At 37.1% G+C, this 27,621-nt stretch overlaps 1 protein-coding gene across 1 annotated transcript; it reads right to left on the bottom strand.

Moving 5' to 3' along the window:
• Window positions 1-24,172: 24,172 nt before the first annotated feature.
• Window positions 24,173-24,855, bottom strand: LOC131635464 (repetitive proline-rich cell wall protein 2-like). Its single transcript, XM_058906079.1, has 2 exons — window positions 24,261-24,855; window positions 24,173-24,213 (listed from the first exon to the last, which is right to left on the bottom strand). The coding sequence occupies exon 1, from the start codon at window positions 24,820-24,822 to the stop codon at window positions 24,313-24,315; it is 510 nt and encodes a 169-aa protein (XP_058762062.1). The 5' UTR covers window positions 24,823-24,855; the 3' UTR covers window positions 24,173-24,213; window positions 24,261-24,312.
• Window positions 24,856-27,621: the final 2,766 nt, after the last annotated feature.

The following is a 27,621-nucleotide window of genomic DNA, read 5'->3' as shown; positions in this document are numbered from 1 at the left end:
TCTTCAATGTCCAGCAATTGTTTGTGTAATGTCCAGGACTATTGGAATGGTACGTGCACTTCGCATTGAGTTTATAGCCAAGAGTGGAAGTGTTAGGATTCTTAGGAGGATCCCTCAGGGTGATCAAATTTTCCTTTAGCAGATGTTGTAAAGCTTGAGCTAGTGACATATTGATCTTTGTGAATTGACGTCTGGGTGTATCTTGCTTGCGTCTTTGTTGTGGAGCTAGTGTAGAGATCAGAATTGTCCCTACAGATTGGCTGTGTCCATTGCGACCTTTCAGATTGTGCGCAACATTGTTCGTGATGAGAGAAACGAGTCATACATTAGACCATATGTGATGGAGGACCTCAGGGCGAATAGATCATATATATTGAAGGATGTCAGAACGAGTCATTCATTAGACCATATCTGAAGAGGAATGTCAGAACGAGTAATACATTGGACCATATATGAGGAGGAATATCAGAACGAGCCATACATTAGACCATATCTGAAGAGGAATAGCAGAACGAGTCGTACATTAGACCATATCTGTTGAGGAATAGTAGAACGAGTCGTACATTAGACCATATCTGTTGGAGGGTGTCAGAACGAGTCATACATTGGACCATATCTGAGGAAGGATATCAGAACGAGTTATTCATTAGACTATATCTGAAGGAGAATACCAGAACGAGTCATACATTAAACCATATCTGATGAATAATGCCAGAACGAGTCATACAGTAGACCATATCTGACTGAAGATACTGGAATGGGTCATGCATTAGACCATATCTGATTCAGAAATACCGGAACGGGTCATACATTAGATCATATCTGATAGAGGATGCTTGCTCATTAGAGTCGATGAGTTATTTGACGAAGTTTTGGAATGTAAAAAGGCTTGTCAGAATGAATCTCCATCTCGATTATATCTGAGAGGAGTGATTGTCGAGGCGGAACCTGGAAACAAAGTTAGAAATATGCAATGTCATGAATGCAAATGAAATGTTTTCAAGGATCTTTAAGGCATTTAGTTAGCAATATTAGAAAATGATTTGGTCGCGTCTTTGTCTGAAGAAATCGGAATTTTGTCTTTGAACGTCTTTCTTTGAGAATCAAGCTCACCATATCGAGTGGGTCATCGCCTCTGATTCGATGATACTTCTGAATTGGAAGGTACGTGGCCAGAGGAAAATAAATCCTCTTGCCCCTTGATAGGTACTGAGTCTTTGAATTGGGAGTTGTGTGGCCAGAGGAAAATAAATCCTCTTGCCCCTTGATAGGAATTCAGTCTTTGATTAAGGCACCTGAAATTGTGCGTCCTAAATTCCTAGGATCCTTGAAAGGGTTAGTTAATCATGTTATGCTTATGATGTCATGATGTCATGATGTTATGCGAATGAAGTTCATTTGGCATATTGTGAGATAGTAAGGACAAACAAGTCCTTTTAACACAACCTGCAAGGAAGCGAAGGTTAGTAGCAAACGCAAACAAGTCACACAAGTGCCCTTAGGTTTAGAGGCTTGCTTGAAGTTCGTAGGTAAGTACCCTCCCCACTAAAGTTTAGTTGGTTCAACCTGTCCTAGATAAAGATCGGGTTCTATGGTGCTCATATCCCTGATCTTTCTCGTGGGCATTGTCTCAACATAGCGCACAATCGGCTAGCCAAAAGCATCCCTTGAGTCCAATCTCAATGAGTGTAGCATCGAGTATCAACCAGCTTCAGTCAGGAATCTAAAGCCAGCCATCTCGCTACTTCCTATGGGCCAAAGTCAAGTTCAACTAAGGTTCTAAGGGCGAATTAGTGCTTGTGACACTACGCGGTAGCCAAATGTCTCCTCGATCATATTCAAGGGCCATCAGGACAAACCAAAGTGTCGCACTAACGGTGGCCACCAGCTCAACCATAACGATACATGTCGTACAGCCTCCCTGGTCTCATGCCACATACCTAAGGTACACTAGATCCGGGTGTAGGATCTTTCACACAGCAGAATACCCAAAACAACCTTTAAAGATAAAGCAAACAAGTCAAACAAATTTAAAGTGATTCTAGCTCTAAGGTAACCCCTCTTTTAATCGAAAGCGTCCCCAGCAGAGTCGCCAGTTCTGTAATACGGTGAACTGACTTTTATTTGAAAATGTTGCGGATAGCAAGAGTCGCCACCGACTTTTATTTTATCCAATTGGAAAGGCTAAAAGAACAGGAAAGACCTTTTTGAAAGAGATTGAGTTCGGGGGGTAGGTTATACAAAGGGAAGGTGTAAGGCACCCTTTGCATCCATGGTTATCCATGGGCTCTTAATTGCTTAGCTCACTTTTGAATTGTTTGAAGTGTCGTGTGTGAATAGTAAAAATTTCGTTAAGGACTTTAGCTTGTAAGTAAGCGTAGCCTTGTTTTGAAATCGTTTTGAAATAGGAGGTGTGAAAAGTATTTGATTTTTGAATTGATTGTGAGCAAGCAATTAAGAACTACCTACCCTAAATTTGTCTTTCTTGTTCTTTAAGTCTTTCGGGCGAAAGGATCTGTCCATACCATGAGAGGGCAGGAAGTCTTTCAATTGGATGTTTAAGGGTCATCGAGTAATCGTTCGCCATAAGACTGTCCCTTGCCATAAAGAGGGCAGGTAGTCTAAGGGAAAGATTTAATAGTCATTAATCTTTTTAGGCATCATGCGAGGATACCTTAGCAATAGGACAATCATCTTTATTTTTCCGAGGCAGCATCGAGGGACAACATTGATGATAATGAACTTAAGGCAACATTTGTTTTGCTTTAGGTATCCTCGGAATCGAGGGATTTTGACTATTTAGTACACTTAAAGGCAGCAAGGCAACAAAGGCAACAAAGGCAACCAGAGGGATTACCCTAAAGGTGTGTGGGTGCAACAATCACGTGGTTAACTTCGATTACATTTATCTTGTAGTTAGGTGATCTATGTTCAATTCATGGTTTGCACTCCCTAAATTACTAACCACGCAGTAAAAATAATATCACAATTTAAGTGCCTTCAAGGCCAATCAATACAACCAGTAAACAGTTACATAATAATGGGGAAGGGGACAATGAAACCAGCGGATCCCTTAATAGGGTTTGACATAAGTAATAAAAAGTAAGGTTTAGGGTTACCAACGTCTGTAGCTTTGGCAGTTTGACAAACCTTTGGCTTTGATTGATGAAGGTTGATGGGCAGAGGTTTGCCTTGAGCATGAAGCATTGACCCTGACCATTAAGGAAAAAAGAAAACAGTGAGTGCATTGATTGTTCGAACCAAACCTTATTTTTGGGCAAAAAGGCAAAAAATAATGAAATAAAATAAAAGTCAAATTGAATAAGAAAAGACTAAAAACTTAGCTTTTGATCAGTGGAGCGCATGGGCGGAGATCTTTGATTAACCCTGAAAATTGGGCATGCAGAAGAAAAGTGTTAGTGCATTTAAGATTCGTTTAATCAGGGTACAAACCCTATTTTATCCAAAAGGCAAATTAAATGGGATTGAACAAACCCTAAAAAAAACTAATGAAATTGCCAAAATAAAAATTAATAATTATAGGGTTACGCCCAATATTTTAATTAATTAAGCGTATAAATAAAAATTAAAATCAAAGAATTATAAAGAAAAACGAGTTTTCGATAAAAAATAAATAATTACAATTTATTAAAAAACTAATTTTAACATGAATAATAATATAATTAATAATAATTATTATATAAAAGAAAGTAGAAAAGAAGAAAAAAAAATAGAATAAAACATTCATATAATTAAAAAGAAAATAAAATAAAAATAATAAAAACTTAGCTCTATCCAGTGTGGAGCATTCTTGCTGGTTCATGGTGGAGCATCACTTTCTTGTGCGTTGGATATGGGATGACAAGGATCCTGTGGTGCTGACATGAGGGTGCGTCGTAGACGCGCACCGCCCTGGACACACTGGATTAGTGTGTTTTTAATTGAGAAAAAAAACGTGTCTTCTACCTGGATCGAACTGGGGTCTTAACGCTTCACACATGCTACGCCTGGCCAATGATTCTATATGTCTTGCTGTTATAGAAATCATGCGAAAAGTACATAAACATAATTTAAAACGTTTTCAAAATTAAAAAAAATAGAGGAACGCGCCTTTACTGTTCGTCTTCCCCAAGAGGTTTTTTGAAAAACACCAACACTTTTACCCACGGTTCCAGTGCGTTGCCATACATCCTGCAAAATTCAAAAATTAATTATAGCATGAATAAATCCAATCCAAAGCCATAAATCGACTACAAATTGTCCTCTGAGTTCATCGGTGCCTTTGGATGGGTCCGATTTTGGCAATTCCATGATGCCCCAATTCGAAACATGAAACCCTATCAATGGTGGAAGCTCGTACCTAGACTCAAACTACAATCAAAACATATAGGAAGCACCGAAATCATGTTAGGAATATAAATATGTGACCAATTTATGTCAAAAACTCATGAAACTATGAAATCGAAAATAAAAATATGAAGGTAGGTGAGACTGCGATTTCACGTTCCCAGATGTTCTGTTTGTTTGCAAGAGTATGGGACGATTCAGAGCATCATCAGGAAGCTATTGGACACCTTTGTATAAGCAGAACCATACTGGAACTTTGTGTTTTTTTGCTCCCTGAATTTCACGTTTTTTTTGGCTTCTGAGTAGGATTCTTGCGGCCAAATAATTCTCTCCCTCTTCCTTATGAATTGTTTCTGTACTTATAATACAAGATGCTAGGTCAACTAAACTTGGAAGAATCAAATTAGATCTTTCTCCTTGATGATGAAATATTTGATAGGAACTTGATTGAGATTGGTTATGAAAACTTCCCAAAAATTGATCAATTTCAATCTTTTTGCTCCAAATCTACTGTGCACGAATTTTGAAGTATATTTTGGCATTTGGATTGGTTTAAGTTAATTGGAAACCAAATCTTTGATTTAAAAAATAATTTTTCATATTTTACAATGATTTATTCAATACTTAAATGAATTAAAATTCAATTAAATAAGATAAATATTATAAATATTAAATAATTATTTTGAAATATTATTTTAAGGCCCATGGACAAGTTTGGAGTCAAATATTTGAGCCCATTTGTAAAGAGATCCAGTTTGAAGCCTTTTTGTTTCGCATTTTTCTCTCAAAATCGTCCAACTTGTACGAGCCATAACTCCTTCAATATTTGTCATGCGAAGATGTTCTAGGACTTTTTGGGAAGCTTATAGAGTCCTCTAAAAGCTCCCTTTGGTTTCATCTCAATTGAGTCTACCATATTCAAGTTACGAGCTTTGAGAAAAAATGACTTTTTGCGATTTTTTAGAAGGACCTGTAATGTATTGGTTCATATCTCTCAAATGGTGCATTTTTAGACTTGGCATGTGAGAGACAAAGTTGTAGAAAATTCAATTTCCTTCAAAATGAGCTTGAGTTTAAAAATGTGGTGGGCAAATTTTGGGGTATGACACAGCCCAGTCAGCATCACAGTATCCAGTCAAGACAGGGTCGCTTCCGTTGGTGTACAGTATGCCATAGTCTGAAGTCCCATTTACATATTTAAGTATTCTCTTGACTTGATTCAAGTGACCTGCCTTTGGTTCTGCTTATCTAGCACACACACCGACTGCAAATGTAATATCTGGTCTGCTGGCTGTCAGATATAATAAGCTTCCAAACATGCTTCTGTACAAACTCTGGTTAACACTTATGCCTCCTTCATCTTTGGATAGCTTTTGATGTGTTGGTGCAGGAGTTCTTTACTATATATATTCTTGGCATATTTGCTTTGAGACATGAATGTGGAGTCTTCCATTTGCTTGATTTGGAGACCAAGAAAGTAAGTCAGTTCCCCAACCATACTCATTTCAAATTCGGTCTGCATTTGACCAACAAAGTGTTTTACCATTGTATCTGACATTCCTCCAAACATTATGTCATCCACATAAATCTGAGCAATCATGATTCTTCCATCTGTGTTTTTGACGAAGAGGGTTTTGTCTATTCCATCTTTCTTATATCCATTTGTGGTTAGAAATTCAGTTAACCTTTCATACCAAGCTCTTGGAGCTTGTTTCAACCCATAGAGAGCTTTTCTCAGTTTGTATACATGATCAGGAAAATTTGGATCAACAAACCCTTTAGGTTGTTCCATATAAACTTCTTCGTTTAGATATCCATTTAGAAATGCACTTTTTACATCCATCTGATAGAGTTTGAACTTCAGGATGCAGGCTACTCCTAGTAGAAGTCTGATTGACTTAAGTCTTGCTACAGGCGCAAAAGTCTCATCAAAGTCTACTTCCTCCACTTGAGTGTATCCTTGAGCCACTAACCTGGCCTTGTTTCTTGTTATGATTCCTTGTTCATCAGTTTTGTTCTTGTATATCTATTTGGTACCTATGATGTTTGTTCCTTCTGGTCTAGGTACCAGTTCCCATACTTCGTTCATTTTGAACTGTGCAAATTCCTCTTGCTTGGCATTTATCCAAAACTCATTTGTCAGGGCTTCCTTTACATTTTTTGGTTCAACTTTGGACACAAAGCAGGAGTTAGCTATAACTCCTTTTGACTTGATCATTATTCCACTGTTGAGATCTCCTATGATATCTTTTTGAATTCTAATAGATGGATCTTTGCTGATTGGCTCAGGTTCTGGCTCTGAAGGAGTTTCATTACTCACTTCAGGTTGGTTTGTCTATTCAGCCTGAATTTCAATGAATGTTTCAACATTCTCTATGATATCAAATTCTCCATGTTGATCATCGACGAACACATTGATGGATTCCATCAACACTTGTGTTCTGATGTTGAATACTTTATAAGCCCTGTTGTTTGTTGAATATCCCAAGAATATGCCTTCATAACTTTTGGAGTCCATTTTTCTCCTTTGGTCTCGATCTGTCAGGATATAGCACTTGCTCCCAAAAACATGAAAATACTTGACACTTGGTTTCTTTCCTCTCCAGAGTTCATAAAGAGTGGAGGAGGTTCCTTTTCTCAATGTTACTCTGTTATGGACATAGCAAGCTGTGTTCATAGCCTCAGCCCAAAAATACATGGGTAGTTTCTTAGCATGAATCATTGCTCTGGTTGATTCTTGTATAGTCCCGTTTTTCCTTTCTACTACTCCGTTTTGTTGGGGTGTAATAGGGGAGGAGAATTCATGACTAATTCCTTCAGTGGAGCAGAATTCAGCAAATCTGGCATTCTCAAATTCTTTTCCATAATCGCTTTTGATTTTGATGACAGTGCTTTCCTTTTCTCTTTGTAGTCTAGTGCAGAGCTCTTTAAAGACATCAAATACGTCGGACTTTTCTCTAATGAAGCTTATCCATGTGTATCTGGAGCAATCATCAACTACTACATAAGCATACCTTTTTCCTCCAAGACTTTCCACTTGCATTGGTCCCATTAGATCCATATGCAATAGTTCCAGAGTTTTAGAGGTTGTGAGTTGATTGACCCTTGGGTGAGAGGTCCTGGTTTGCTTGCCAGCCGGACATTCTCCACAAACTTTTCCTTCATCAATCTGTAGCTTAGGTATTCCTCTCACAGCTTCTTTGTTTATGATCTTTTTCATTCCTCTCAAATGCAGATGTCCCAGTTTTTTATGCCAGAGTCTAACTTCTTTTTCTTCTTTTGCCATGGCGCATATTGATGAATGACTTGCTATTTTGGGCTCCCATAAGTAGCAGTTGTCTTTGGATCTTACCCCCTTCATGACCTCTGCATCTTCTTCATTAGTGACCACGCATTCATCTTTGGTAAATCTGACTTTTAGGCCTTGGTCACATAGTTGACTGATGCTGATCAAGTTTGCAGCTAGACCTTTGACTAGTAGAACACTGTCTAGTTGAGAGGCTCCTGCATGTTCTAGTTTTCCTACCCCTTTAATCTCTCCCCTGGCTCCATCACCAAAGGTCACATAGCTGGTGGAATGTGGCTTGATTTCTTCTAACAGGTTTTTCATTCCTGTCATGTGTTTTGAACATCCACTATCAAAATACCAGTCTCCTTTGGTTGACACCCTCAAGGAGGTGTGATCAATTAAAGTAGAACATTTGGCAACCCATTGTTGTTTCGTGAAAATGTTGTGCTGGTTGAGATTGTTTGTATATTTTTGCCAAGGGTATCCAATCAGTTTATAGCAAAGTCGTTTTAGGTGGCCAAATCTCCCACAGTGGCATCTCCATTTCTGAAATTTCCCTTTTGTTTGGTTCCAATTCCTCGTTTCATGATGTCGTGACGACGATGCTGACATCTGCTTGACAGGGAGAGTTTCTAGTTCTAACTCTTTTAACCCTAGATTAGGTTCATTTACAAATCCTAATCCAGACCGATTTCCTCCTTTCTGACCAATTTCAAGGATCTTTTCAAGGGAGTCAGTTCCATTGTTCAGCATTCTAATTGATCTTGACATCTGATCTAGTTTGTAGTTGAAAATGCTGATTTCACCATTGAGATGTGCTATGGTTGCTAGAAGTTCTCTTTTCTCAACTCCCATTTCTTCTATAAATTTCTTTTGTTTCTCCTTTATCCTCCACATTTCATCACTCTTGATCCTTAGATCATTGTATGAGATGGACAGTTCTTCAAAAGTAGGGACCTTTTTGTTGTTTTTATGATTAAGTGTACACACACTTGTTAGAGCAGCACATTCCTCTTCATTATCACTATCTGAGTTTTCATCAGATCGAGTGGCAGACATACCTTTTCTTTGCTCTTTGAGGTAGGTGGGACATTCAGCTTGAATGTGTCCATATCCTTCACAAGCGTGACATTAAATCTCTCTTTCCAGATATGCCTTTTCTTCAGCTGAGACTCTTCTGTTAGGAACATATGTTTTGATGATGTGATTGGAAGTGTTCTTGACATTGAATCTGGACTTCTGACCAACCCTTTTAATAAATCTGTTGAATTATTTTCCAAGCATGGCTATGGCTTATGATATATCGTCATTATTTCCATCATTATCATCTGTGTTGGTGATAAACACTATGCTTTTGTTCTTCTCTTCAACAGGCTTACAAATGCTCAACTCAAAGGTTTATAGAGACCCAATGAGTTCGTACAGCTTCATTTTGCTGATGTCCTGGGCTTCCTCTATTGTAGTTACCTTCATATCAAAACGCTTGGGCAGTGATCTGAGGACCTTCCTTACCAATTTTTCTTCAGTCATTTTTTCTCCTAAGGCACTTGAGTTGTTTGATATCTCAAGAACATTCATGTAGAATTCATAAATGGTTTCATCCTCTTTCATTTTGAGATTCTCAAACTTGGTGGTAAGAATTTGAAGGCTCGACATCTTGACCTTGGACGTGCCTTCATGTGCTGTTTTGAGAATATCCCAAGCTTCTTTAGCAATCTCACAGTGTTGCACAAGTCTGAATATGTTCTTGTCAATACTATTGAACAGAGCACTTAGGGCCTTGGAATTGTCCAAAGCTAACTCTTCTTCAGATTTGCTCCATTGAGTTTCAGGAATTAGAACAGTGGTTCCATCTTCCAGAATTTTCTCAGGATGTTTCCATCCGTTTTCAACAGCTCTCCAGGCCTTGCTGTCCACTGACTTAATGACTGCTACCATACGAGGTTTCCAGTAATCATAGTTAGAGCCATCCAGGATAGGTGGTCTGTTTCCAAACACTAACAGTTCCTTCTCCATAGTACCAGAATTTTGTTATCCCTAGATCTCACCCAGATGAAAACGGGCAGGGTTCCTGCTCTGATGCCAATTGAAAATTCTAGTAACACACGCTCGATGTCAAACTGGATGTTATGACATCCACAATTATGCAGCGCAGACAGTAATAACAAAACAGCATAAAAACAATAAAGAACACACAAAATTGTTTACCCAGTTCGGTTCAAACAACCTACTCTAGGGGCTACCAAGCCAAGGATGAAGTCCACTATCAGTAGTATCAATTCAAAGCTAAACTCCCCCGTTTACAACTTCTCACTTAATCACTACCCAATGACCCTTCTACCTAGGTTCTACCTAGATATGGAATATCTCCATTCCACTCCCCCTTAATCACAGCAGTGATTACACATAAACAATAAACAAATTACAAATAGAAGACACTCTTCAAAAACACACCTTGATCTGCTTAAAAGCTTCAATCAAGAGACACACACTCGTGCTTAAAAGCTTAGAGTGACATTACAAAAACACAAACTAATTCCAACGCAATCATCAAGGACAATTGCATGGATCACACGAGACAGTTACAGAACAGCCGTTATTCACAATACACAATCTTCTGTCTGCATTCCAAACTAGGATTGCAGTCCTTTTTATATGCAGTATTGGGCCTTCGGCTTTTTAAGAAACACATTAGGGTTAACAAAGTTAACCTAATTCACACGCCAACTGTATGTTACACAATGTGCTGTCAGTAGGATCTTCTGGACGAAATATGCAACACTCAATAAAAGTTTCCTAAATTGATAAAAGGGATAAATCAGGAAACACCATTAATAAACAATACCAGCTCCTGTTGTCACACACGGATGTCATGACATCGATCATGACATTCACTACAAAACCTGTATTAGCTTCACACATATGCAACCTGCATAACACAATAATCAACCAGGTATGTTTTACCATTAATGCAGCCAACATAAAAAACACCTTCAGAACCTTCTAGCTTTCAATGACTCCTTAACTCGTCCATGTGGAACCATAGACCTACGACTCTCGTTTGGAGAATGTAAAAACAAGATAACCCTAAAAGTATGCTTCCTTAGCATCCTTGCAAAAGCATCTACATTAGACTCTTAGATAAGTTGTTTTTGGTTGCATTAAACGAAGTAGCCTCCATGATTAATTTGAAGATGAAATATCATATAGTTCGAGTGAGCCAGCTGTTATCGCAACTGATTCACGTGGAGATCACCTAATACACGAAACAATATTGAAGAACCCCTCACGATCTCTGTCTGTTTTTTGAGGAGAAAGGAGAAGGTTCGGGAAGCAGTTGGCATGGTCAACATTAACATACAACATGACAAAATCCTATAGGATGATCAAGTTAGTTCGTCAATGGGGTCAAGACGATGAACTTAAAGCTATTTTTGGATGGCGAGTTTGAGACCCTCCAACTTGATGATAACCCAACATGGTCGGTGTATGTAGGTGTTGATTTGCCTACCACATTGAAAAGGGACTCATTGAAGTCCTTAGAGATAACATTGACATTTTCCCAATCTCTCCCAGTTAGATGTCAGGCATAGACCCAGATATAGTATGCCACCAATTGAATATTGATCCTTCTGTCTGATACATAGTTCATAAAAGAAGTTAAAATCCCATGAAAATGTTGAAGCAATCATGAAGATAGTCCAGGGCTTGCTTGATGCTAACTCTATCTCTGAAGTAAGATACACTAAATGGCTCTCTAATTTCATACTAGTTAAAAAGTCCTCAAGAGAGTGGACAATGTGTGCCATCCTTATTGAAATAGATAGCTCAACTAGAGAATAACACATTTGATTCTAGAAGAAGATAATCCATAAGTTATTAGAGAAGAGGTAGCCCATCTGGAAGAAATAAGAGCTTTAACCTCCCTCATGAGTGCCATCGTAAAGCAAGCAATTGTGGCCAAATACAACAAATAAGTTAGACCTCTAGAATTTCATCTTGGAGACCTAGTAGTGAGACGAGCCGATATAGGATGGAAGAAAGCCAGAGGTGGAAAACTCGCTACAATAAAATCATAAAATATCTCCGATGAAATATGTTGGAACAAAATCTATTCATACTCGTTGGGTTTTGATGTTAACAAAGTTATTAAAGAACAATTGGGTATAATAACATTTGTTTATATGTGCAGGATCATTAAGCCCTAAATTAACTTGGTTTTGATGCAATTAAATAGCTTATAAAGAGAAGCAAATGAACCAGATTCTGATGAATCAGAATCTGATGTCTCAACAATTGGATTATCTGCTTCTAATGACTTCTTAATTAGAATCTGATGAGCTAGAAACCTAATACAAAGCCTCTGATCCGTACTCCATGAAAAACAGTTCTATCTTGTCTAAAGCTAAATTACGAAGAAAGTCAACTAGATTCCCTAGTGTAAGGCTCAAGGTAGTTTGACACAACTTCTCAAGTATGCTCCAACATCCTTGTGGTTGATTTGCTTGAGAAAGACACTGTGGATAATTCTTTTATTCAGAGATGAAAATCTTCAAAGTACCTACTCTTAATGTCTCTCTCTTTGAAATTGTATCCCAACAAAGACACTTGTGCAAGTCATCCCCCAACATCTCTTTAGTTGAGTCTATATAAGGAGTTAAAGATTTGAAGGAATAAAACAACAAAAATTACAACAAGAGCAACAACTAGAAAATGTAGTATAAAATATCATATATATTTGTTGTATTGAACATAGTCTTGAGATTTCTTATCCTTGTATATCTTAGAAATCTCAAGAAACAAGTCTTTGGTTGTGTTGTATTCTTTGTGCACCACTAATTATATATCAAGTTCATCTTATTGTCTATTCATCTAAACTATTATTTTTGAAGTTTAGTGGAAGTCTATTGATATGTTTCTTGAGCAAACGACGTCTCTTGCTAGGTTGCTTGAGCAAAGTAAGTCTCTTGCAAGGTTTCTTGGGTAGAAGTCTCTTTTTAGGTTGATTGAACAAGGAAGTCTTAACTGGTTTTCTTAAGCAGTTTATAATGAAGTTTTGATTATAGTGGAAATTCATTTGTGGGACAAGGGGAATTGCCTACTCTCAGTTGTAGAGGAATCAGGATAACTTATGTGTGTGCTTTTACTTATTGCTTCTGCATTTAATCTTTTTCGCTGTTATCCGCTCTATACTCACACTCTCATCTTAACAATCAGTTTCTAAAGTTATTATATAAGAAGAAAAACATTTCATCATACACAATTCAACCCCCTTCTCCTATACTTTTCTCACCTTCATTTGGCATTAGTCCACAGTTTGTGCTAAACACTTAGCAATGGTACAAAAATGATCTTGTAGAGAAAAGTATACTAGATGGGTGACTCTGATAGTAATGTTACTATTACTACTATTATACCATTTGATTATATTTCTCCTAAAGAGAGTCACTTTACTACTAGACCACCTACATTCAGTGGCGATTCCCTTAAATCAGCCTCCCTCCATATCCAATCTTGCACCTGGTCACCAAATCATCCAAATTCACAGTCTTTCTCACTAAGACTTGAAGCAAATCTCAATCTCTAAAAACCTTGCCTTAAATAGATTGATTTCACTCAATGTCAAACCCTAATTTTCTTCTATATAAAGGCCTAGTTTTTTCATTCTCATCATTCACAATTCACCAAATACAATATTCTAAAGTTATTGCTCGTCACACTGAAGAACAACAACACTAAAGCCCTAAGCCACAGTCTCGCATCTCTTGATTCGCGAGAAAACTCAAGGAAATAGCGGAGAGTGTGAAGAAGTAGAGAACGAATTTTTATCGCTTGCTCACCGGGAGAAACCTCGCTCCCGTAGGTCAGTCTATTTTCTATTATCATCTCATCCCTAGCCTGCGTGTAATTTCTAATTGTCTTGCTTTGTGTTTTTGCTATATAGTTTATTCATGATTGTTTGTTTTTTACTTGTGTCTTGTTTAAATTAATTCATGTAGTTTTTAATATTATTTAATTTATGTTGTTTATTTTAAAAATATAATATCATTAAGAAAAAAAGTTTTTTTTTATATATTATTATTTATAAAAAAAAAAGAGAGAGAGAGAATTATGGTTGGAGATTTAAAGGGTCACCCCCTTGTAAATATTACGATAGTAGCTTTTTGTTTTTCTATTTTAGTTTTTCATTTTCCTATTTTTACTTTTATATAATATATACAAATTAATAATTATAGTTAGTAATTTATTTAATTCATCTTATGCAATTTTGTCTAGTTAATTAGTAAACATATAAAAATATTAAAATATATTCTTATCTTATTTAAGTTAATTAGTTTATTAGGCTTAATCTTTTATTTAGTTATTTAATCATAATCATTATTAAAAATATAAAAAGCAAAAAAAAAATGTTTTGGTTTTAAGATAGGTTATTTAATTAGTTTCATTTTTATTTGATTAATTAAAAATACACCAAAAGCGCAAAAAATATATTTATTTTATTTTATTTTATTAGAAAAATATCAAAAATATTTTTAGTTCTTTTTAGGTAAATTAATCTATTTGTACATGCTTTAGTTTTCCCTAATTAAATCTAACATTCACTACTTTTAAATAATTTTATAACTGTACATAAACTCAGATAACTAAAAACAAAACTTTTTTTTTCTTTATCAACAATCCAAAAACACTCTAATTCTATTCAGTTAATTAAAGAAAAAATATTCAAGTACTCCCACCTTATGAGGGATCATTTGATGTAATCTTCTAACAAAATATTCAAATACCACCACCTTATGAGGGATCACCTGATGTACTTTCTCAACAAAACACCAACCATTATAATTTTTCTTTTGCTTTTTGACTTTTTCTTAAAACCTTTTCAAATAAGAACATGTTAATTCCCTTTTACAACAATTGCTTAAGTCTCCAAAGGTCGAGCAGCAGTAGAATGCAAAATTAGCATCGTTCATTAAAAATATACAAACAAACCAAAAAATTTGAGTCGAACTACGACGCTCTGATTCCTTGAAAGGGATACGCAGGCATTAGGTTGCAAGGCCTAAACGAGCATAACTTTGTAAAAATCTTTCTTCTTTTCCTCGTATTTTCTTTTGCATGCATTCCCTTTTAGCATTAAGCTTTAGACTCATAGATTACACCCTTAGATTAGAACAAACTTAAGTGGATCCTATAGAGTACTATAGACATGAGGGGTTATAATACCTTCCTCTTGCGTAACCGACTTCCGTACCTAGATCTTATTAGGGTTTTCTCGATATTCTTCCAGTTTCCTTTTGGAATAAATAAAAGTTCGATGGCGACTCTGTTTCATTCGAGTTAATTTAATCAATAACTTACACTCAAAATTTTCCCGCCGTGACAACTGGCGACTCAGCTGGGGACAGATTGACCAATTCCTGGTCCATCCTGAGTATCAGTCCTAGCTCTTGTTTTTCTTCGTCTTTGGGTGTTTGCTTTCTTTATGCTTTACTTGTATATATGTTTATATTGTATTATTTGCTGTTATATCTTGGTTTTCTGCTGTCTTGTATATATGTTGTGCTGGATTTGCTGGTTTTTCAGGGGGGATGGGATGATACTTTAAGGTAAAAGGCCCAATACTCAGGCTAGTGTACACTTAGAATTAGAGAGGATACTCATGTCAAATCTCGTGGACCTTTATACGTATGAGGAGGCATGAGATACGACACCCATATTAGGTTCTCTAGACGATGCCTTTGTCCTACACCTGTTGGAGCCATAAAGTGGCAAGCAACAAAATTTTTGGAAGTACTTATCCGGGAAATTATCGTGTCCACTGAGATTAGTGCTACTGAATTGCCGTTTGACGGATTCTTAGTTATGAGTTTGGATTAAATGGGTTTTAAGTAAACAAGGAAAATATAGCATATGAACATAAAAAAAATTCATTCTTGATAGAGAATAACTTATCTGGTTCAAATCTAAACTACTCCTCACAAACTTAGATTTATCACTAAGCAACAAAATTTTTAGAAGTATTTATCCGGGAATTATCGTGTCCATAGAGATTAGTGCTACTGAATTGCCGTTTGACGAATTCTTAGTTACGAGTTTGGATTAAATGGGTTTTAAGTAAACAAGGAAAATATAGCATATGAACATAAAAAGAATTCATTCTTGATAGAGAATAACTTATCTGGTTCGAATCTAAGCTACTCCTCACAAACTTATATTTATCACTCCGCTGCACTCAATCTCAATACTCATCAGAATCACCACATATCCCTCACATCAATGTCCATTTCTGCAACACCGACGAGAGTTCAACTATATTGCTCTTTCGAAGATGTCTCAATCGATCGAACAACACAGAGACATTAAACTTAGATATTATATGGATGTTAACCCCAATCCTATCTCTAGAATCTAAGCTAACAGATATCCCCCTAATCAAGATTTATGATGTCTATTTCTACAACAACAGAAATCTAAAGCATTTAAGCAAAAAGATCAAGGAAACACCGATTAAGATTTGTACATACACTTGGTCACAATCAGTTTCAACATGCCATCTTCAAGACATCATAAATTTTCACTCAAAACTCCAAATGATCCATGTAACACCCCAATTCTACCCACGATAATTATAACGAAAATCAGAGTTATACAAAATTTTATCAAACAACGGGATGTCACACTTCACATTAAAACATACATCATAAACAAACTGCTCATTTATTTCAATCAATACATAACACTTCGCATTCGGATGAACAGATAACATCATACTTTAAGCTTTGAGGCTAAACATCTTCATATTAATTATGTAGCGGAATCACAAAATTCAAGTCTAAATAACATATTATTTTATTCAACTAAAATAACTTGAAAACATCATGGTACTTCATCAAATATTATTTAAAATTCATCATTGCAAACAAATACAACATCTAAACATATATCATTCATCCCCCCTGAGTGCTACATATCAGAGCGACAACACCGACTCGAACTCACAGCAACTAAATCTTTCATCCCTGCAATCACTTGCACGTTACCAGTATAAAGGTAACGGCGAAACAAAATAAAGGGGTGAGATATCAAACTATATAAATAGGTTTATGATAAACAATATATTCAGGTTCAAGTCATAATATTCATCACCTTGCGGTATAATCGTTACTGGCTCAAACACCTATTGAAGTCAGAGTTGGTCACTTTAAAGGACCCCCCTAAGAATCCTACTACTTCTGATCGTAGCTATAATCCCAATGTGAGGTGTGCATATCACTCTGATAGTCCTGGTCACGATACAAATAGCTGCTGGACATTGAGGAACAAGATCCAAGATATGATCGATGCTGGAGAAATTGAATTTGATCCTCATAAGACTCCTAACGTAACTGCTAATGCTGTGGATGGCTAGAAGGAGGGACTTCCAGATCATTAGTTTTACTTTCATTTGCAAATTTCTGTTCTGTTTGTTTAAACATTCGAATTATGAAAGACATTATTTGATTTAATAATCATCATCAGTGCATTGCATATGTTTGTCTTGAATAAATTATTTACTATCACTCGTTTAAATTGTGTCTTTACTTTGCATATGTCTTGTGATATTTGACTCTTGCTAGAGCTGCATGCCTTTTGAGGGAGGATGACGAAAAAGATACCGCAACCTCATACAGTATGCTTTTGAACGGACTATGCTGACGATGTACAGGAATTGTTTCAATTCCTAAACAGTGGAGATATAAGGATGTTAATCCCTTGTCAACCCCTTTGAGCCTAAGGTGTAGGAGTTTTCTTTCTTGAACAATTTAAAACCTTTGATCATAACTTGGGGCAGGGTAGTTACTCAGTTAACTCAGTCATGCCAGTACGTTTTCACACAAATAATGATGGTTTCCCGTAATCATTAAGTCAGGCAATCAATATCTATCAGAAGAATAAAGCTATTAAGTCAAAACCTATGAAGGGAACTTATCAAAATTGAAACATCCCGCTGACTGTAATCTCAAAATAAACAGTTCAGGCAAAAGTTAGGGATAAGAAAGTCAAAAAGGAGGTTGCTAAAAATCCTCGACAAAAGAAAACGTTACAAGAAAGATGGATGTTTGTCCAAATAAACTGTCGGTTACTTTAACCATCATCAAATGTCAATGTTACGACTTCAAAGCTCTGCTAGGACTTAAATGCAAAGTTAACTGAGCATAGGATCGAAGAACATCACGAAGATTGGGATGGGTACAAATAAACTTTGAGCCACTGTCCTTTGTTTCTTAAACCGTGAACCAAGCCACGTTACAACCCTTGAAAGTCCTAACTGAAGCATGGTTAGTTCGAAAGCATACTGTCACCAAAAAGGTATCCTGACTCCTTAAGGTTTGCCATAAAAGCTGAGTTGATATCTCCTTTTACAAACATCACATTTTATAAACATCACGCTTTTTACATCTTCTGTTTTAATGCTTTCAAAAAAATTAAGACAAACATATGCACTGCATCTCATGAATTCATTATTAAACATATTTTGCTACATAATTTCGAATGTTAGCATCAGGAAGAATTTGCACATGGTACAACTAATGACTGAAAGTTATCCCGACGGACAAAATCACTTCAGAAGCAATGTCTCTTATCTATACAAGGGGCATGACATAGTTTATCCAATCAACCTGGGGCAGTCAGGTCAAGATTCTGAGAATCTCTCAAAGAATGCCAATCAATCTGGGGCAGTCAGGTCAAGATTCCAAGAATATCTCAAGATTCCAAGAATCTCTTAAGATTCCAAACAATCAGGGGCATACACCCAAGTGGATCTGCAGCTACTTCCCAATCAACATGGGACATCATTCTTAGTCTATGATTACTGGGGGCATGTCACCCATAGTACACACCTTATAAAGTCCTCGCGAGGCGAATCTCTTCAAATTCCCTAATAGCAGGGGAAAAGTTGTGCAAAGCCTGTTTGACACTTCAACCAACACTCATTGGTGTGTACTTCAACCAACACTCATTGGTGTGTCCCAATCAATACAAATCCAGGAATGACAGTTAATATAATACTAGGGGCAATGTTCAAGACATCCATGCTTTCCCACAAAGCCGGTTTCATAGGATCATATCCCCACAGAGTAATCATTAAGAAGATATCTTCAAATGTCCTCGTCCCAACAAAGACTTACTTCCTCAACTGAGTTTACATCTTCGACACTGCCGGTTCCCCGATACTATTCTCTTCTCCAAACAGGGTCATTCATCTCTCTTATCCCCAGTCAGGGAACATCAAAATTAATCTTTCGAACGACTCTCTTCCCCAAGATGAAATCATAAATCCCCAGCTGAGCATCTTCAAGACAAGATCAGACAACAAAATCACAATGACACCGAGATTTACTTTCTCAATCAAGACAGGATAAATCATATTCATACATCATATATCATAAGCATATTCATACATTGCATACATTATCTCATAATAAATTCATACATAACATGCAAGTTTCTCATTTATTTTGAGAAACTCGTCACATAATACATGCATCATGACATTGCATAAAGACTAACTTTACCTTTTTCAGGATACAGGTACAAGCAAATGAACAATATCTCCGATCTAATTCAGTTACTACGAATGGTGCTGACACGATCGACCTTCAAAGATCTAATTCTATCATCACGAACGGTGTAGACACGATCAACTATCCAAAGTCTAACTCAGTTACTACGAACGGTGCTGACACGACAAACTTTCAAAGATCTAATTCAGTTACTACGAACGGTGCTGACACGGTCAACCTTCAAAGATCTAATTCTATCATCAAGAACGATATAGACACGATCATCTCTTTAAGATCTAATCCGGCCACCACGAACGGTGCTGACACAATCAAAGAAAGAGACAGACTTAATCATGACACTTAATTCAGAAAAGACCATGACAATGGAGTCACGACAATGAAGTCACGACAATGGAGTCACGACAACTGAGTCACGATAATGGAATCACGACAACTGAGTCCCGATAATGGAATCACGACAACTGAGTCACGATAATGGAATCACGACAACTGAGTCACGATAATGGAATCACGACAACTGAGTCACGATAATGGCATCACGACAACTGAGTCACCATAATGGAATCACGACAACTAAGTCATGATAATGGAACCACGACAATGAAGTCACGACAATGGAGTCACAAAGATTAAGTCACATATCTAATCCTGGTATTCAGTTCAGAAACAATCATGACAATGAAGTCACGACGATGGAGTTACGACGATAGAGTCACGACAATCAATTCACTCATATGATCCAGACGCTCAAGGCAATCGAGCCAACAAATTCTGACACCACAGATGCGGTCTAATGTACGAATCAGTCTGACGCACTTCAATACATCAACTGATGGCATCTGTAAACCCATCTCCGACAAACACCATTCAATACTTCAAGCTCGGATATAGTCTAACGTACGACTTATTCTGAACTTCGTATTTATCCAAATCAGATGGCATCTTTAAGCCCGTCTCATACATCTTTTCCAACACTTGGACGACATCTTTAAGCCCGTCTCCGGCAAAAGTCCCTGCTTCAGCCAGGGCAAATTCCTGGGTATTCTAGTGTTCAATCCTCTTCTACCTTCAGATTCCGACAGGCACACAAGCCAATCTACATCCTCAGGTATAAGAAGATTGAACAGGGGCACCCTCGCATCAATGTCCATTTCTGCAACACCGACGAGAGTTCAACTATATTGCTCTTTCGACGATGTCTCAACCAATCGAACAACATAGAGACATTAAACTTAGATATTTTGTGGATGTTAACCCTAATCCTATCTCTAGAATCTAAGCTAACAAATATCCCCTTAATCAAGATTTATGATGCTTATTTCTACAACAACACAAATCCAAAGCATTTAAGAAAAAAATCAAGGAAACACCGATTAATATTTGTACATACACTTGGTCACAATCAGTTTCAACAGGCCATCTTCAAGACATCATAAATTTTCACTCAAAAATCCAGATGATCCATGTAACACCCCAATTTTACCCACGATAATTATAACGAAAATCAGAGTTATACAAAATCTTATCAAACAACAGGATGTCTAACATTACATGAAAACATACATCATAAACAACCTGCTCATTTATTTCAATTGATACATAACACTTCGCATTCGGATGAACAAATAACATCATACTTTAAGCTTTGAGGCTAGACATCTTCATATTAATTATGCAGCGGAATCACAAAATTCAAGTCTAAATAACATATTATTTTATTCAACTAAAACAACTTGAAAACATCATGGTACTTCATCAAAAAATAAAAAACAACACAGTAAAGCAATAATCAACATAGTATCAGTTTCACATGAAAATTACAACACAATAGACACCACAAACATCAAAATTATACCGAAACATAGAGATATCATTTTTACCCTAAACCCCACATACAGTTCATCATATCCCCATTTATAGAGCAAGAACCCCACCCTTACCTTGGATTGTAGACCGCTCTAAAATTTGTTCTGGTTGAATTCTTAGCTTCCGGCTTCGCGTAATTCCTCGATTTATTTTCCAATTCACGGCAAAGCTCTCGTACCACCACCAAGACCCTTGTGCCTATATACTTCTCACGTATTTCCTCTGTTTCGGTAGCACTTCTCCAAAAAAAGCCTACTAATACTTCAAATTTCCCTTTTTATTAATTATAACCAAATAACACTATTACTTCTTATTGGGCTTAATATTAGCACCTCCATTTTTGCTAATTCTTACGTCACAACCAAACCAACTTAATTAAATAAATAGTCCAATACCATAATATTATTTCTAATATTATTTCTCGACTAAACCGACAAATTTAATCAGACCTTATACATAACAATATTTAATCAGACTTTACCGATAAATCCCAACTTTGACAATTTCCAATAATTAAATCCTTAACTAATTTAATTAATTAAATTCGTGGCGTTACAATCCAAACTTTACATCAAATTAAAGATCTCATATCATACTACAATGTTGATCCTTGAAGTTCCTTGAGATAATGCCTTGGCAAAAAGTTATACCCTTTGGAAATCACAAATTTCAACTGCCTAACATAAATGTTTAGCCAATTTTGACAACTTGAACACCTCACTTTGGCATGATTTTTAAACCACTTATGAACTTCTTTTGACTTCAAATCTTTCCCAAACTTGTAGTATCACACATTATCATCAATTTTAGCCCTTGGTTGCAATTTTTGAATCCTTGAGGAAAGAGATATAACCATAAAAAGTCACTCGAATGAACATGGAAAACTTGTACTTAGAATAATTTTGAAAACCCTAGTTTAGCAACTTTCATGATTTTCTTGATTTATCTTGATGTAACTTGACCAAACCTCATATTAGTATGTATAATGACTTGAAACGTTCATGTTTGACCAAAAACTTCAAAAGTCAGACTTTGAATCATAGTTGACTTTTTTTTTAAATTGAGCTAGTCCTCTCCTTCTATCACTTTGATCCTCTTGAAACCCTTTGATTAGCCCAAAAAGGTGCACATAGGTTGTCTTTGATCGAAACCCTTATCTTGTGCCAGTTACAAAGAAACTTGTGATCACCCTTGAAGCAATGAAACCCTGAAATCTTGATGAGCTTGAACAACCTTATGAACCCTTATGCTTTAAGTAAGCTTGAGGAATTTAGGTGCTTGAACATCTTATTTCTTGATGACCTTGAATCAGAAGAAAGCCCTAGTTCTATGATCCTTGATCCCAATACCAAGATATAGAATAATGATGCATGATTTATTATATGACCTAATGGAGGGTATGTACATATGAGAGTGATGAAATAAACAAGCCATATGATTTGGTAAAGGTAGGAAAAATTTGGGGTATGGCAGTGGGTAGACAATATTCCAAGAGATAATATGCAAAAGCATATGACACAGGACAATGATAGGGCCACATGACAAAAAATCTTATTGAATCAATGAACGCATTGACTAAGGCAACATGTAGCCTACCTATCACTATTTTGTTATAATCGGCATATTATAGGTTAGGATCTATATTTGGGAATTAAGGCCATGTTAAGATAAAAATGTTGGCTTTAAGGAAAGTTTACACAAATAATTAAAATAAAGATCTCACTGAAGATGTATTAAAATCCAACACTCATAATATCATGCAATTTGATCGTAAGAGATTCAATTTCGTGGTCTATGATGAGGGTCCGCCAATAGGTAATTTCAATGTTGACCTCAAAATAGAGTGGTATGACTGTGAGAAATTTTAAGCTTTCCATTTACCTTGTCGCAACATCTTCTAGTGTACGTCAAGACTACTTTATATGCATATCAGATGAGTACAAAATTGTTAATGCATATAAGATCTACTTAAAAAGCTTCCTTAGACTTACCCACCAAGAATATTGGCCTCAAAATAAAGGATTTAGACTTTGTAACGACAACCTTATACAAAGGAAAAAGAAAAAATACCCAAACAATACCCACATTAGAAACGAAATGGACAATAGAAAAAAAAATGAAAATGTGAGATATTTCATTTTATGATCAAGTTATTAGTTAGTCTAATATAATTTCTTTGCAATAAGAAATCTAAAATATATTTAAAACTAAAAACTTTCTATTACAACACAACAAGACATAACCGTAAAATTAAGTTAAATAAATTAAAATCTAACTTACAATTCAATAAACTAATCAACAACAAAACATAAAAAAAATTAAAAATAATTTGAATGGATTATCTAGATATGCCTTGACAAATTAAAATACCATACGAATATTTCTTATTAAATTTTTAGAATATACACATCGGTGGTAGTATTGTGTTGTAAAGTCACAATGCGTCAGAAAATATTATTATTTAAATTAAATTGGACCAAATTTCTAAACCACTAATGCTAAAGAAAACCACGGCTGTTTAGAATAATTGTGAAACAATTGGAATCCAATTTAGAATTTTAAGTGAGTGGTATAAATGTTTGAAAAATTTAGTGAAGTGGTAAAATAATTGAAAAGTGTGAAAAAAATATAATAAATTAAGTAGGGTTTATTTATACCACTAATTTGAATAGCATGGACGTGAATGCTCTTAGTAGTATCTGAGTTAAACTAGATGCTTTATAATAAGAGAGACACAAAGTGATCTTAATTTTGTCGCCTTAAATCCATTGAATAGACGGACACACATAATCAAAATATGTGATGCTTTTCATTGGTAGATAAGTTAAATAGTGTACACCACTCACAAAGACACAAAAGTGTTTGTTTTCTCAAAACAATTTGATTATGGAATCTTCTTCATTCACTTAAAAAAAATAGTTTGCATACTTAAACAAACTTTAGAGGATCAGTTATTCTCTTACGTGAGTTGTTATCATAAAAATAGTTAGAACTCATTTTTCTTTAAACCAACATGATTCCAACAACTAGTTAGTTTTTATCATAACTAGTTGTAATCTATCATGATGCTTTTATTTATAATATATGGAGAACAAAAGCACAATTTTCTTTCTGTTTTACACACACATTCTTCTTTTCGCAATGACATTAACAAAGATTGAAATGAAGATTACAAGAATATAGATTCCATGCTTTGTAAACCTTATATATTTCTTATTTAGCATACTTCCTTAATACCATTTTCTAATAAGGAGGAGTGTAAACCGGTGGCTGATATCCAACCGGTGGCTTATAAACCGGAGGTTTTTCAACTGGTGGCTTGTATGTTGGAGGTTTCTCAACTGGTGACTTGTAGACCGGAGGCTTTTCAACTGGAGGCTTGTACACAAGAGGCTTTTCTACTGGTGGCTTGTAAACTGGTGGTTTGTAGACTGGAGGCTTCTCTACTGGTGGTTTGTAGACTGGTGGCTTTTCTGTAGGTGGCTTGTAAACGGGAGGCTTCTCAACAGGTGGTTTGTAAACAGGAGGTTTTTCAACAGGTGGCTTATACACTGGTGGTTTCTCTACTGGTGGTTTGTAAACTGGAGGCTTCTCAACAGGTGGTTTGTAAACAGGAGGTTTCTCTACATGTGGCTTGTAGATTGGTGGTGTTTTCACCGGTGGTTGATAAATTGGAGGTGATTCATAGTTGGCAAACCCCTGAGGGATGACAAGAGCAAGAAGGAGTAACACTAGGAAGGTTAAGGAAGCCATGTTAGTGTGTTTGGTGCATGAAACACAAGAGTCACTACTTTCTTTTATAGTAATCATAAGTGTATGTCTCAATCTTTAAACGGTACTGACGTGGCACTTTATTTACTATATAAGTCAATATTTCATTGTGAATTTTCAGTATTGAAACCTATGATTTTGTTATCATATGGTGGCGAAGTTTGAAATTATGAGTGAATTATTGGATGGAAAAATTGCATAATTTCCGAGAACATTTTCCAAAAACGTGTCCTTTCAAAGAGACTATTATAAAGATAGTTTGAATTTTCCATTTTAAATATCTAAGTCAAATAATTGATGTATTCACAGTAATTCTTTTCTACTGGCAATGTTGGAATTTAGTTTCATCAAGTTGAGTTTACAAATTTCATTATGGATGACATGTATCTTTTGCCTGTAGAAAATGATTTTTCACTTATACTCTTTTTCCTAATTATTATACACCCTTTCACTCACTCCTTTGGTTGCAAACGGCAATTCTCAACATATAGACTTCCTGCCGGCACTGCCAAGTTTACTCTCAATCTTCGGTTTTTTACTACGGTGACTTGCCCTTTCCATAACACAAACCCACTTTTAGCTTAAATTCAAATTAGATTAGGCCTTTATTTTTATATGTCGGACATTTTACCAAACATTTCTGACTCCTTAGTGGAAAAGTAAAGGTTTTTGTAGGAATTAATTTTGAGAATTTTTTTAGCCACCTCCCTATGGGGGTCACCCCCAGCGAAAATCCCAAAATACCCCTGCTTCGGAAATGAACTTCCGAAGCGCTTTTTTTTTAAAAAAATTTCCATAATTCGGAAGTGCATCTCCGAAAACACCTCATGGGGGGTGTCTTCGGAGATGAACTTCCGAAAACATGTCTCCGGAGATGAACTTCCGAAAACACCTCATGGGGGGTGAATTCGGAAGTTCATTTCCGAATTATGCAGAAACTGTGTTTTTTTTTTATGTTTTTTCTTAAACAGTCTCGCATTTTAATTAAACGCAAACGCCAAATAAAATAAGCGACATATAAACAGAAAATACTAATAAGATAAATAAAATCCAAATAATATATACAAGCTGAACCAAATAGTAAATAGTGTGCGCAAGATACAATCCGTAAACAAAAACTAAATCAACCCGACCACTACTGGGTGTGCCTAACCCTCTCACCCTGAGCCCTCCTCTGCCGCCTGTACCCCGCCGCACGGCCCGCATCAGTGACGATCGTCTCCATCACGGCGACTGCATCTGGACCGCCCTGAAGAACGACACCCCGATCCAAGGCGTCCCGCCCAAGCATCGCTATCCGCTGGCAGATCGGCAGGAGATCAATGGCGTGGTCATCCTCGGCCTGCTGGTTCTCCAGGATCTCCTCATGTGCTGGCCTAGGAGCGCCGGGAACGTCGGGTCTCAGTAGAGGATGGGACACCCGGTAGAACCATGTAACGTACCCCTCCTCACTGTGCCAGTCCTGTGTGACCCGAGTGAGACGGTACTCCTACGGTACCACATGATGCTGCCAGTCCTCCCATATGGCAGTGAGCTGCACTCGGGTCACTGTGTTGGGAGCTGCCTCAAAGGGTGACCTGGGTATCCGCTGCACGAATCCGAACTGACGCATGCACCGCTCAGGGAGATACCGGACCATGATGCCGGTCCCGCATGCCAACCAGCCTGAATATAGAGCAATGCCGTCAAAGGGGACAATCTGGGCGTAGTCGGCGAACGGCCTCCAGGTGACGTCGTCGTGCATCGTGCGGTCCAAGTACAAACGGTATGGTCCCACCGCATCGTTCCCCCTCTGGAGAGCGTATCTGGCGGCCCTGGGCATGGCGTCAACGTACGCAGGATCGATGTGGAAGCTGTGGATGCGGGAGAAGTAGGAGATGATCCAGCTCTGAAACACAAACACGATAATGTATTAAAAATAAATACGAAACATAAATAAATAAATAAATAAATACGATAGTGTGTTAAAATAAAACGTACCGTAAGTAGTGTGCAGGATCCGACCAACTGCCTCGTCCTCCAGTTGGAGGCCTCATTCAGCTTCTGGTAGAGGTATGCCAGAGTAGCTGCCCCCCAGTTCCACTGGTGAACGGTATCCAGGTCCATGAAGTAGCGGAGGTAGGTCACGTCGACGTACCTGGCACTATTGTCCACAAAGCATGCAGCGCCTACCACATGCATGTACCAGCACCGGAGAGCGCAGTCGCGGTGATACTCTGTGAACAGCTCGTTACCCACACCCTCAGCCTCGGCAGCCGCGTCCAGATGGTGGTCAAAATAAGTGCTCAGTGTGGTGTACCGGACATGAGACCCAGAAGTCGTGACGCACTCAAAGTGAGCAACCTCGTGCTCCATGCCCAAGTAGAGCGTCATCCACTCAATGGCCTCCACCCTCTGGATCTTGGAGTGGGTCAACAGCGGCCCCCTAATCGGCAGGTGGAGAAGACACTGCACGTCATGCAAAGTGATCGTCATCTCCCCAATGGTGGTGTACCCCGTCATGCAGAGCCCGCTGAGCCCTGAACCTCGCACATGGTCGTTAAACCACTCAGCTGCTGGTTTAAACAGACTGAAAATCTTGCGGGCGTGGTTCACCATTTTCAGCGGCTCTCTCTCCTGTTACAAAAAAAAAACAAATAAGCGACATATATTAAATAAGCGACATATATTAAATAAGCGACAAATAAACGGTTAAATTATAAAAAATGGTGACAAATAAACGGTTAAATTAAAAAAATACCTCTCCCTCCCAGATCCGCCGAGCGACGTGATCGTGGTAGT

The sequence above is a fragment of the Vicia villosa genome, unplaced genomic scaffold (genome assembly GCF_029867415.1).
Source record: "Vicia villosa cultivar HV-30 ecotype Madison, WI unplaced genomic scaffold, Vvil1.0 ctg.001494F_1_1, whole genome shotgun sequence".
In the NCBI taxonomy this organism is placed as follows: Eukaryota; Viridiplantae; Streptophyta; class Magnoliopsida; order Fabales; family Fabaceae; genus Vicia; species Vicia villosa.
Note: the sequence above shows the minus strand (reverse complement) of the source record. Positions and strands in the feature narration are given on the sequence as shown.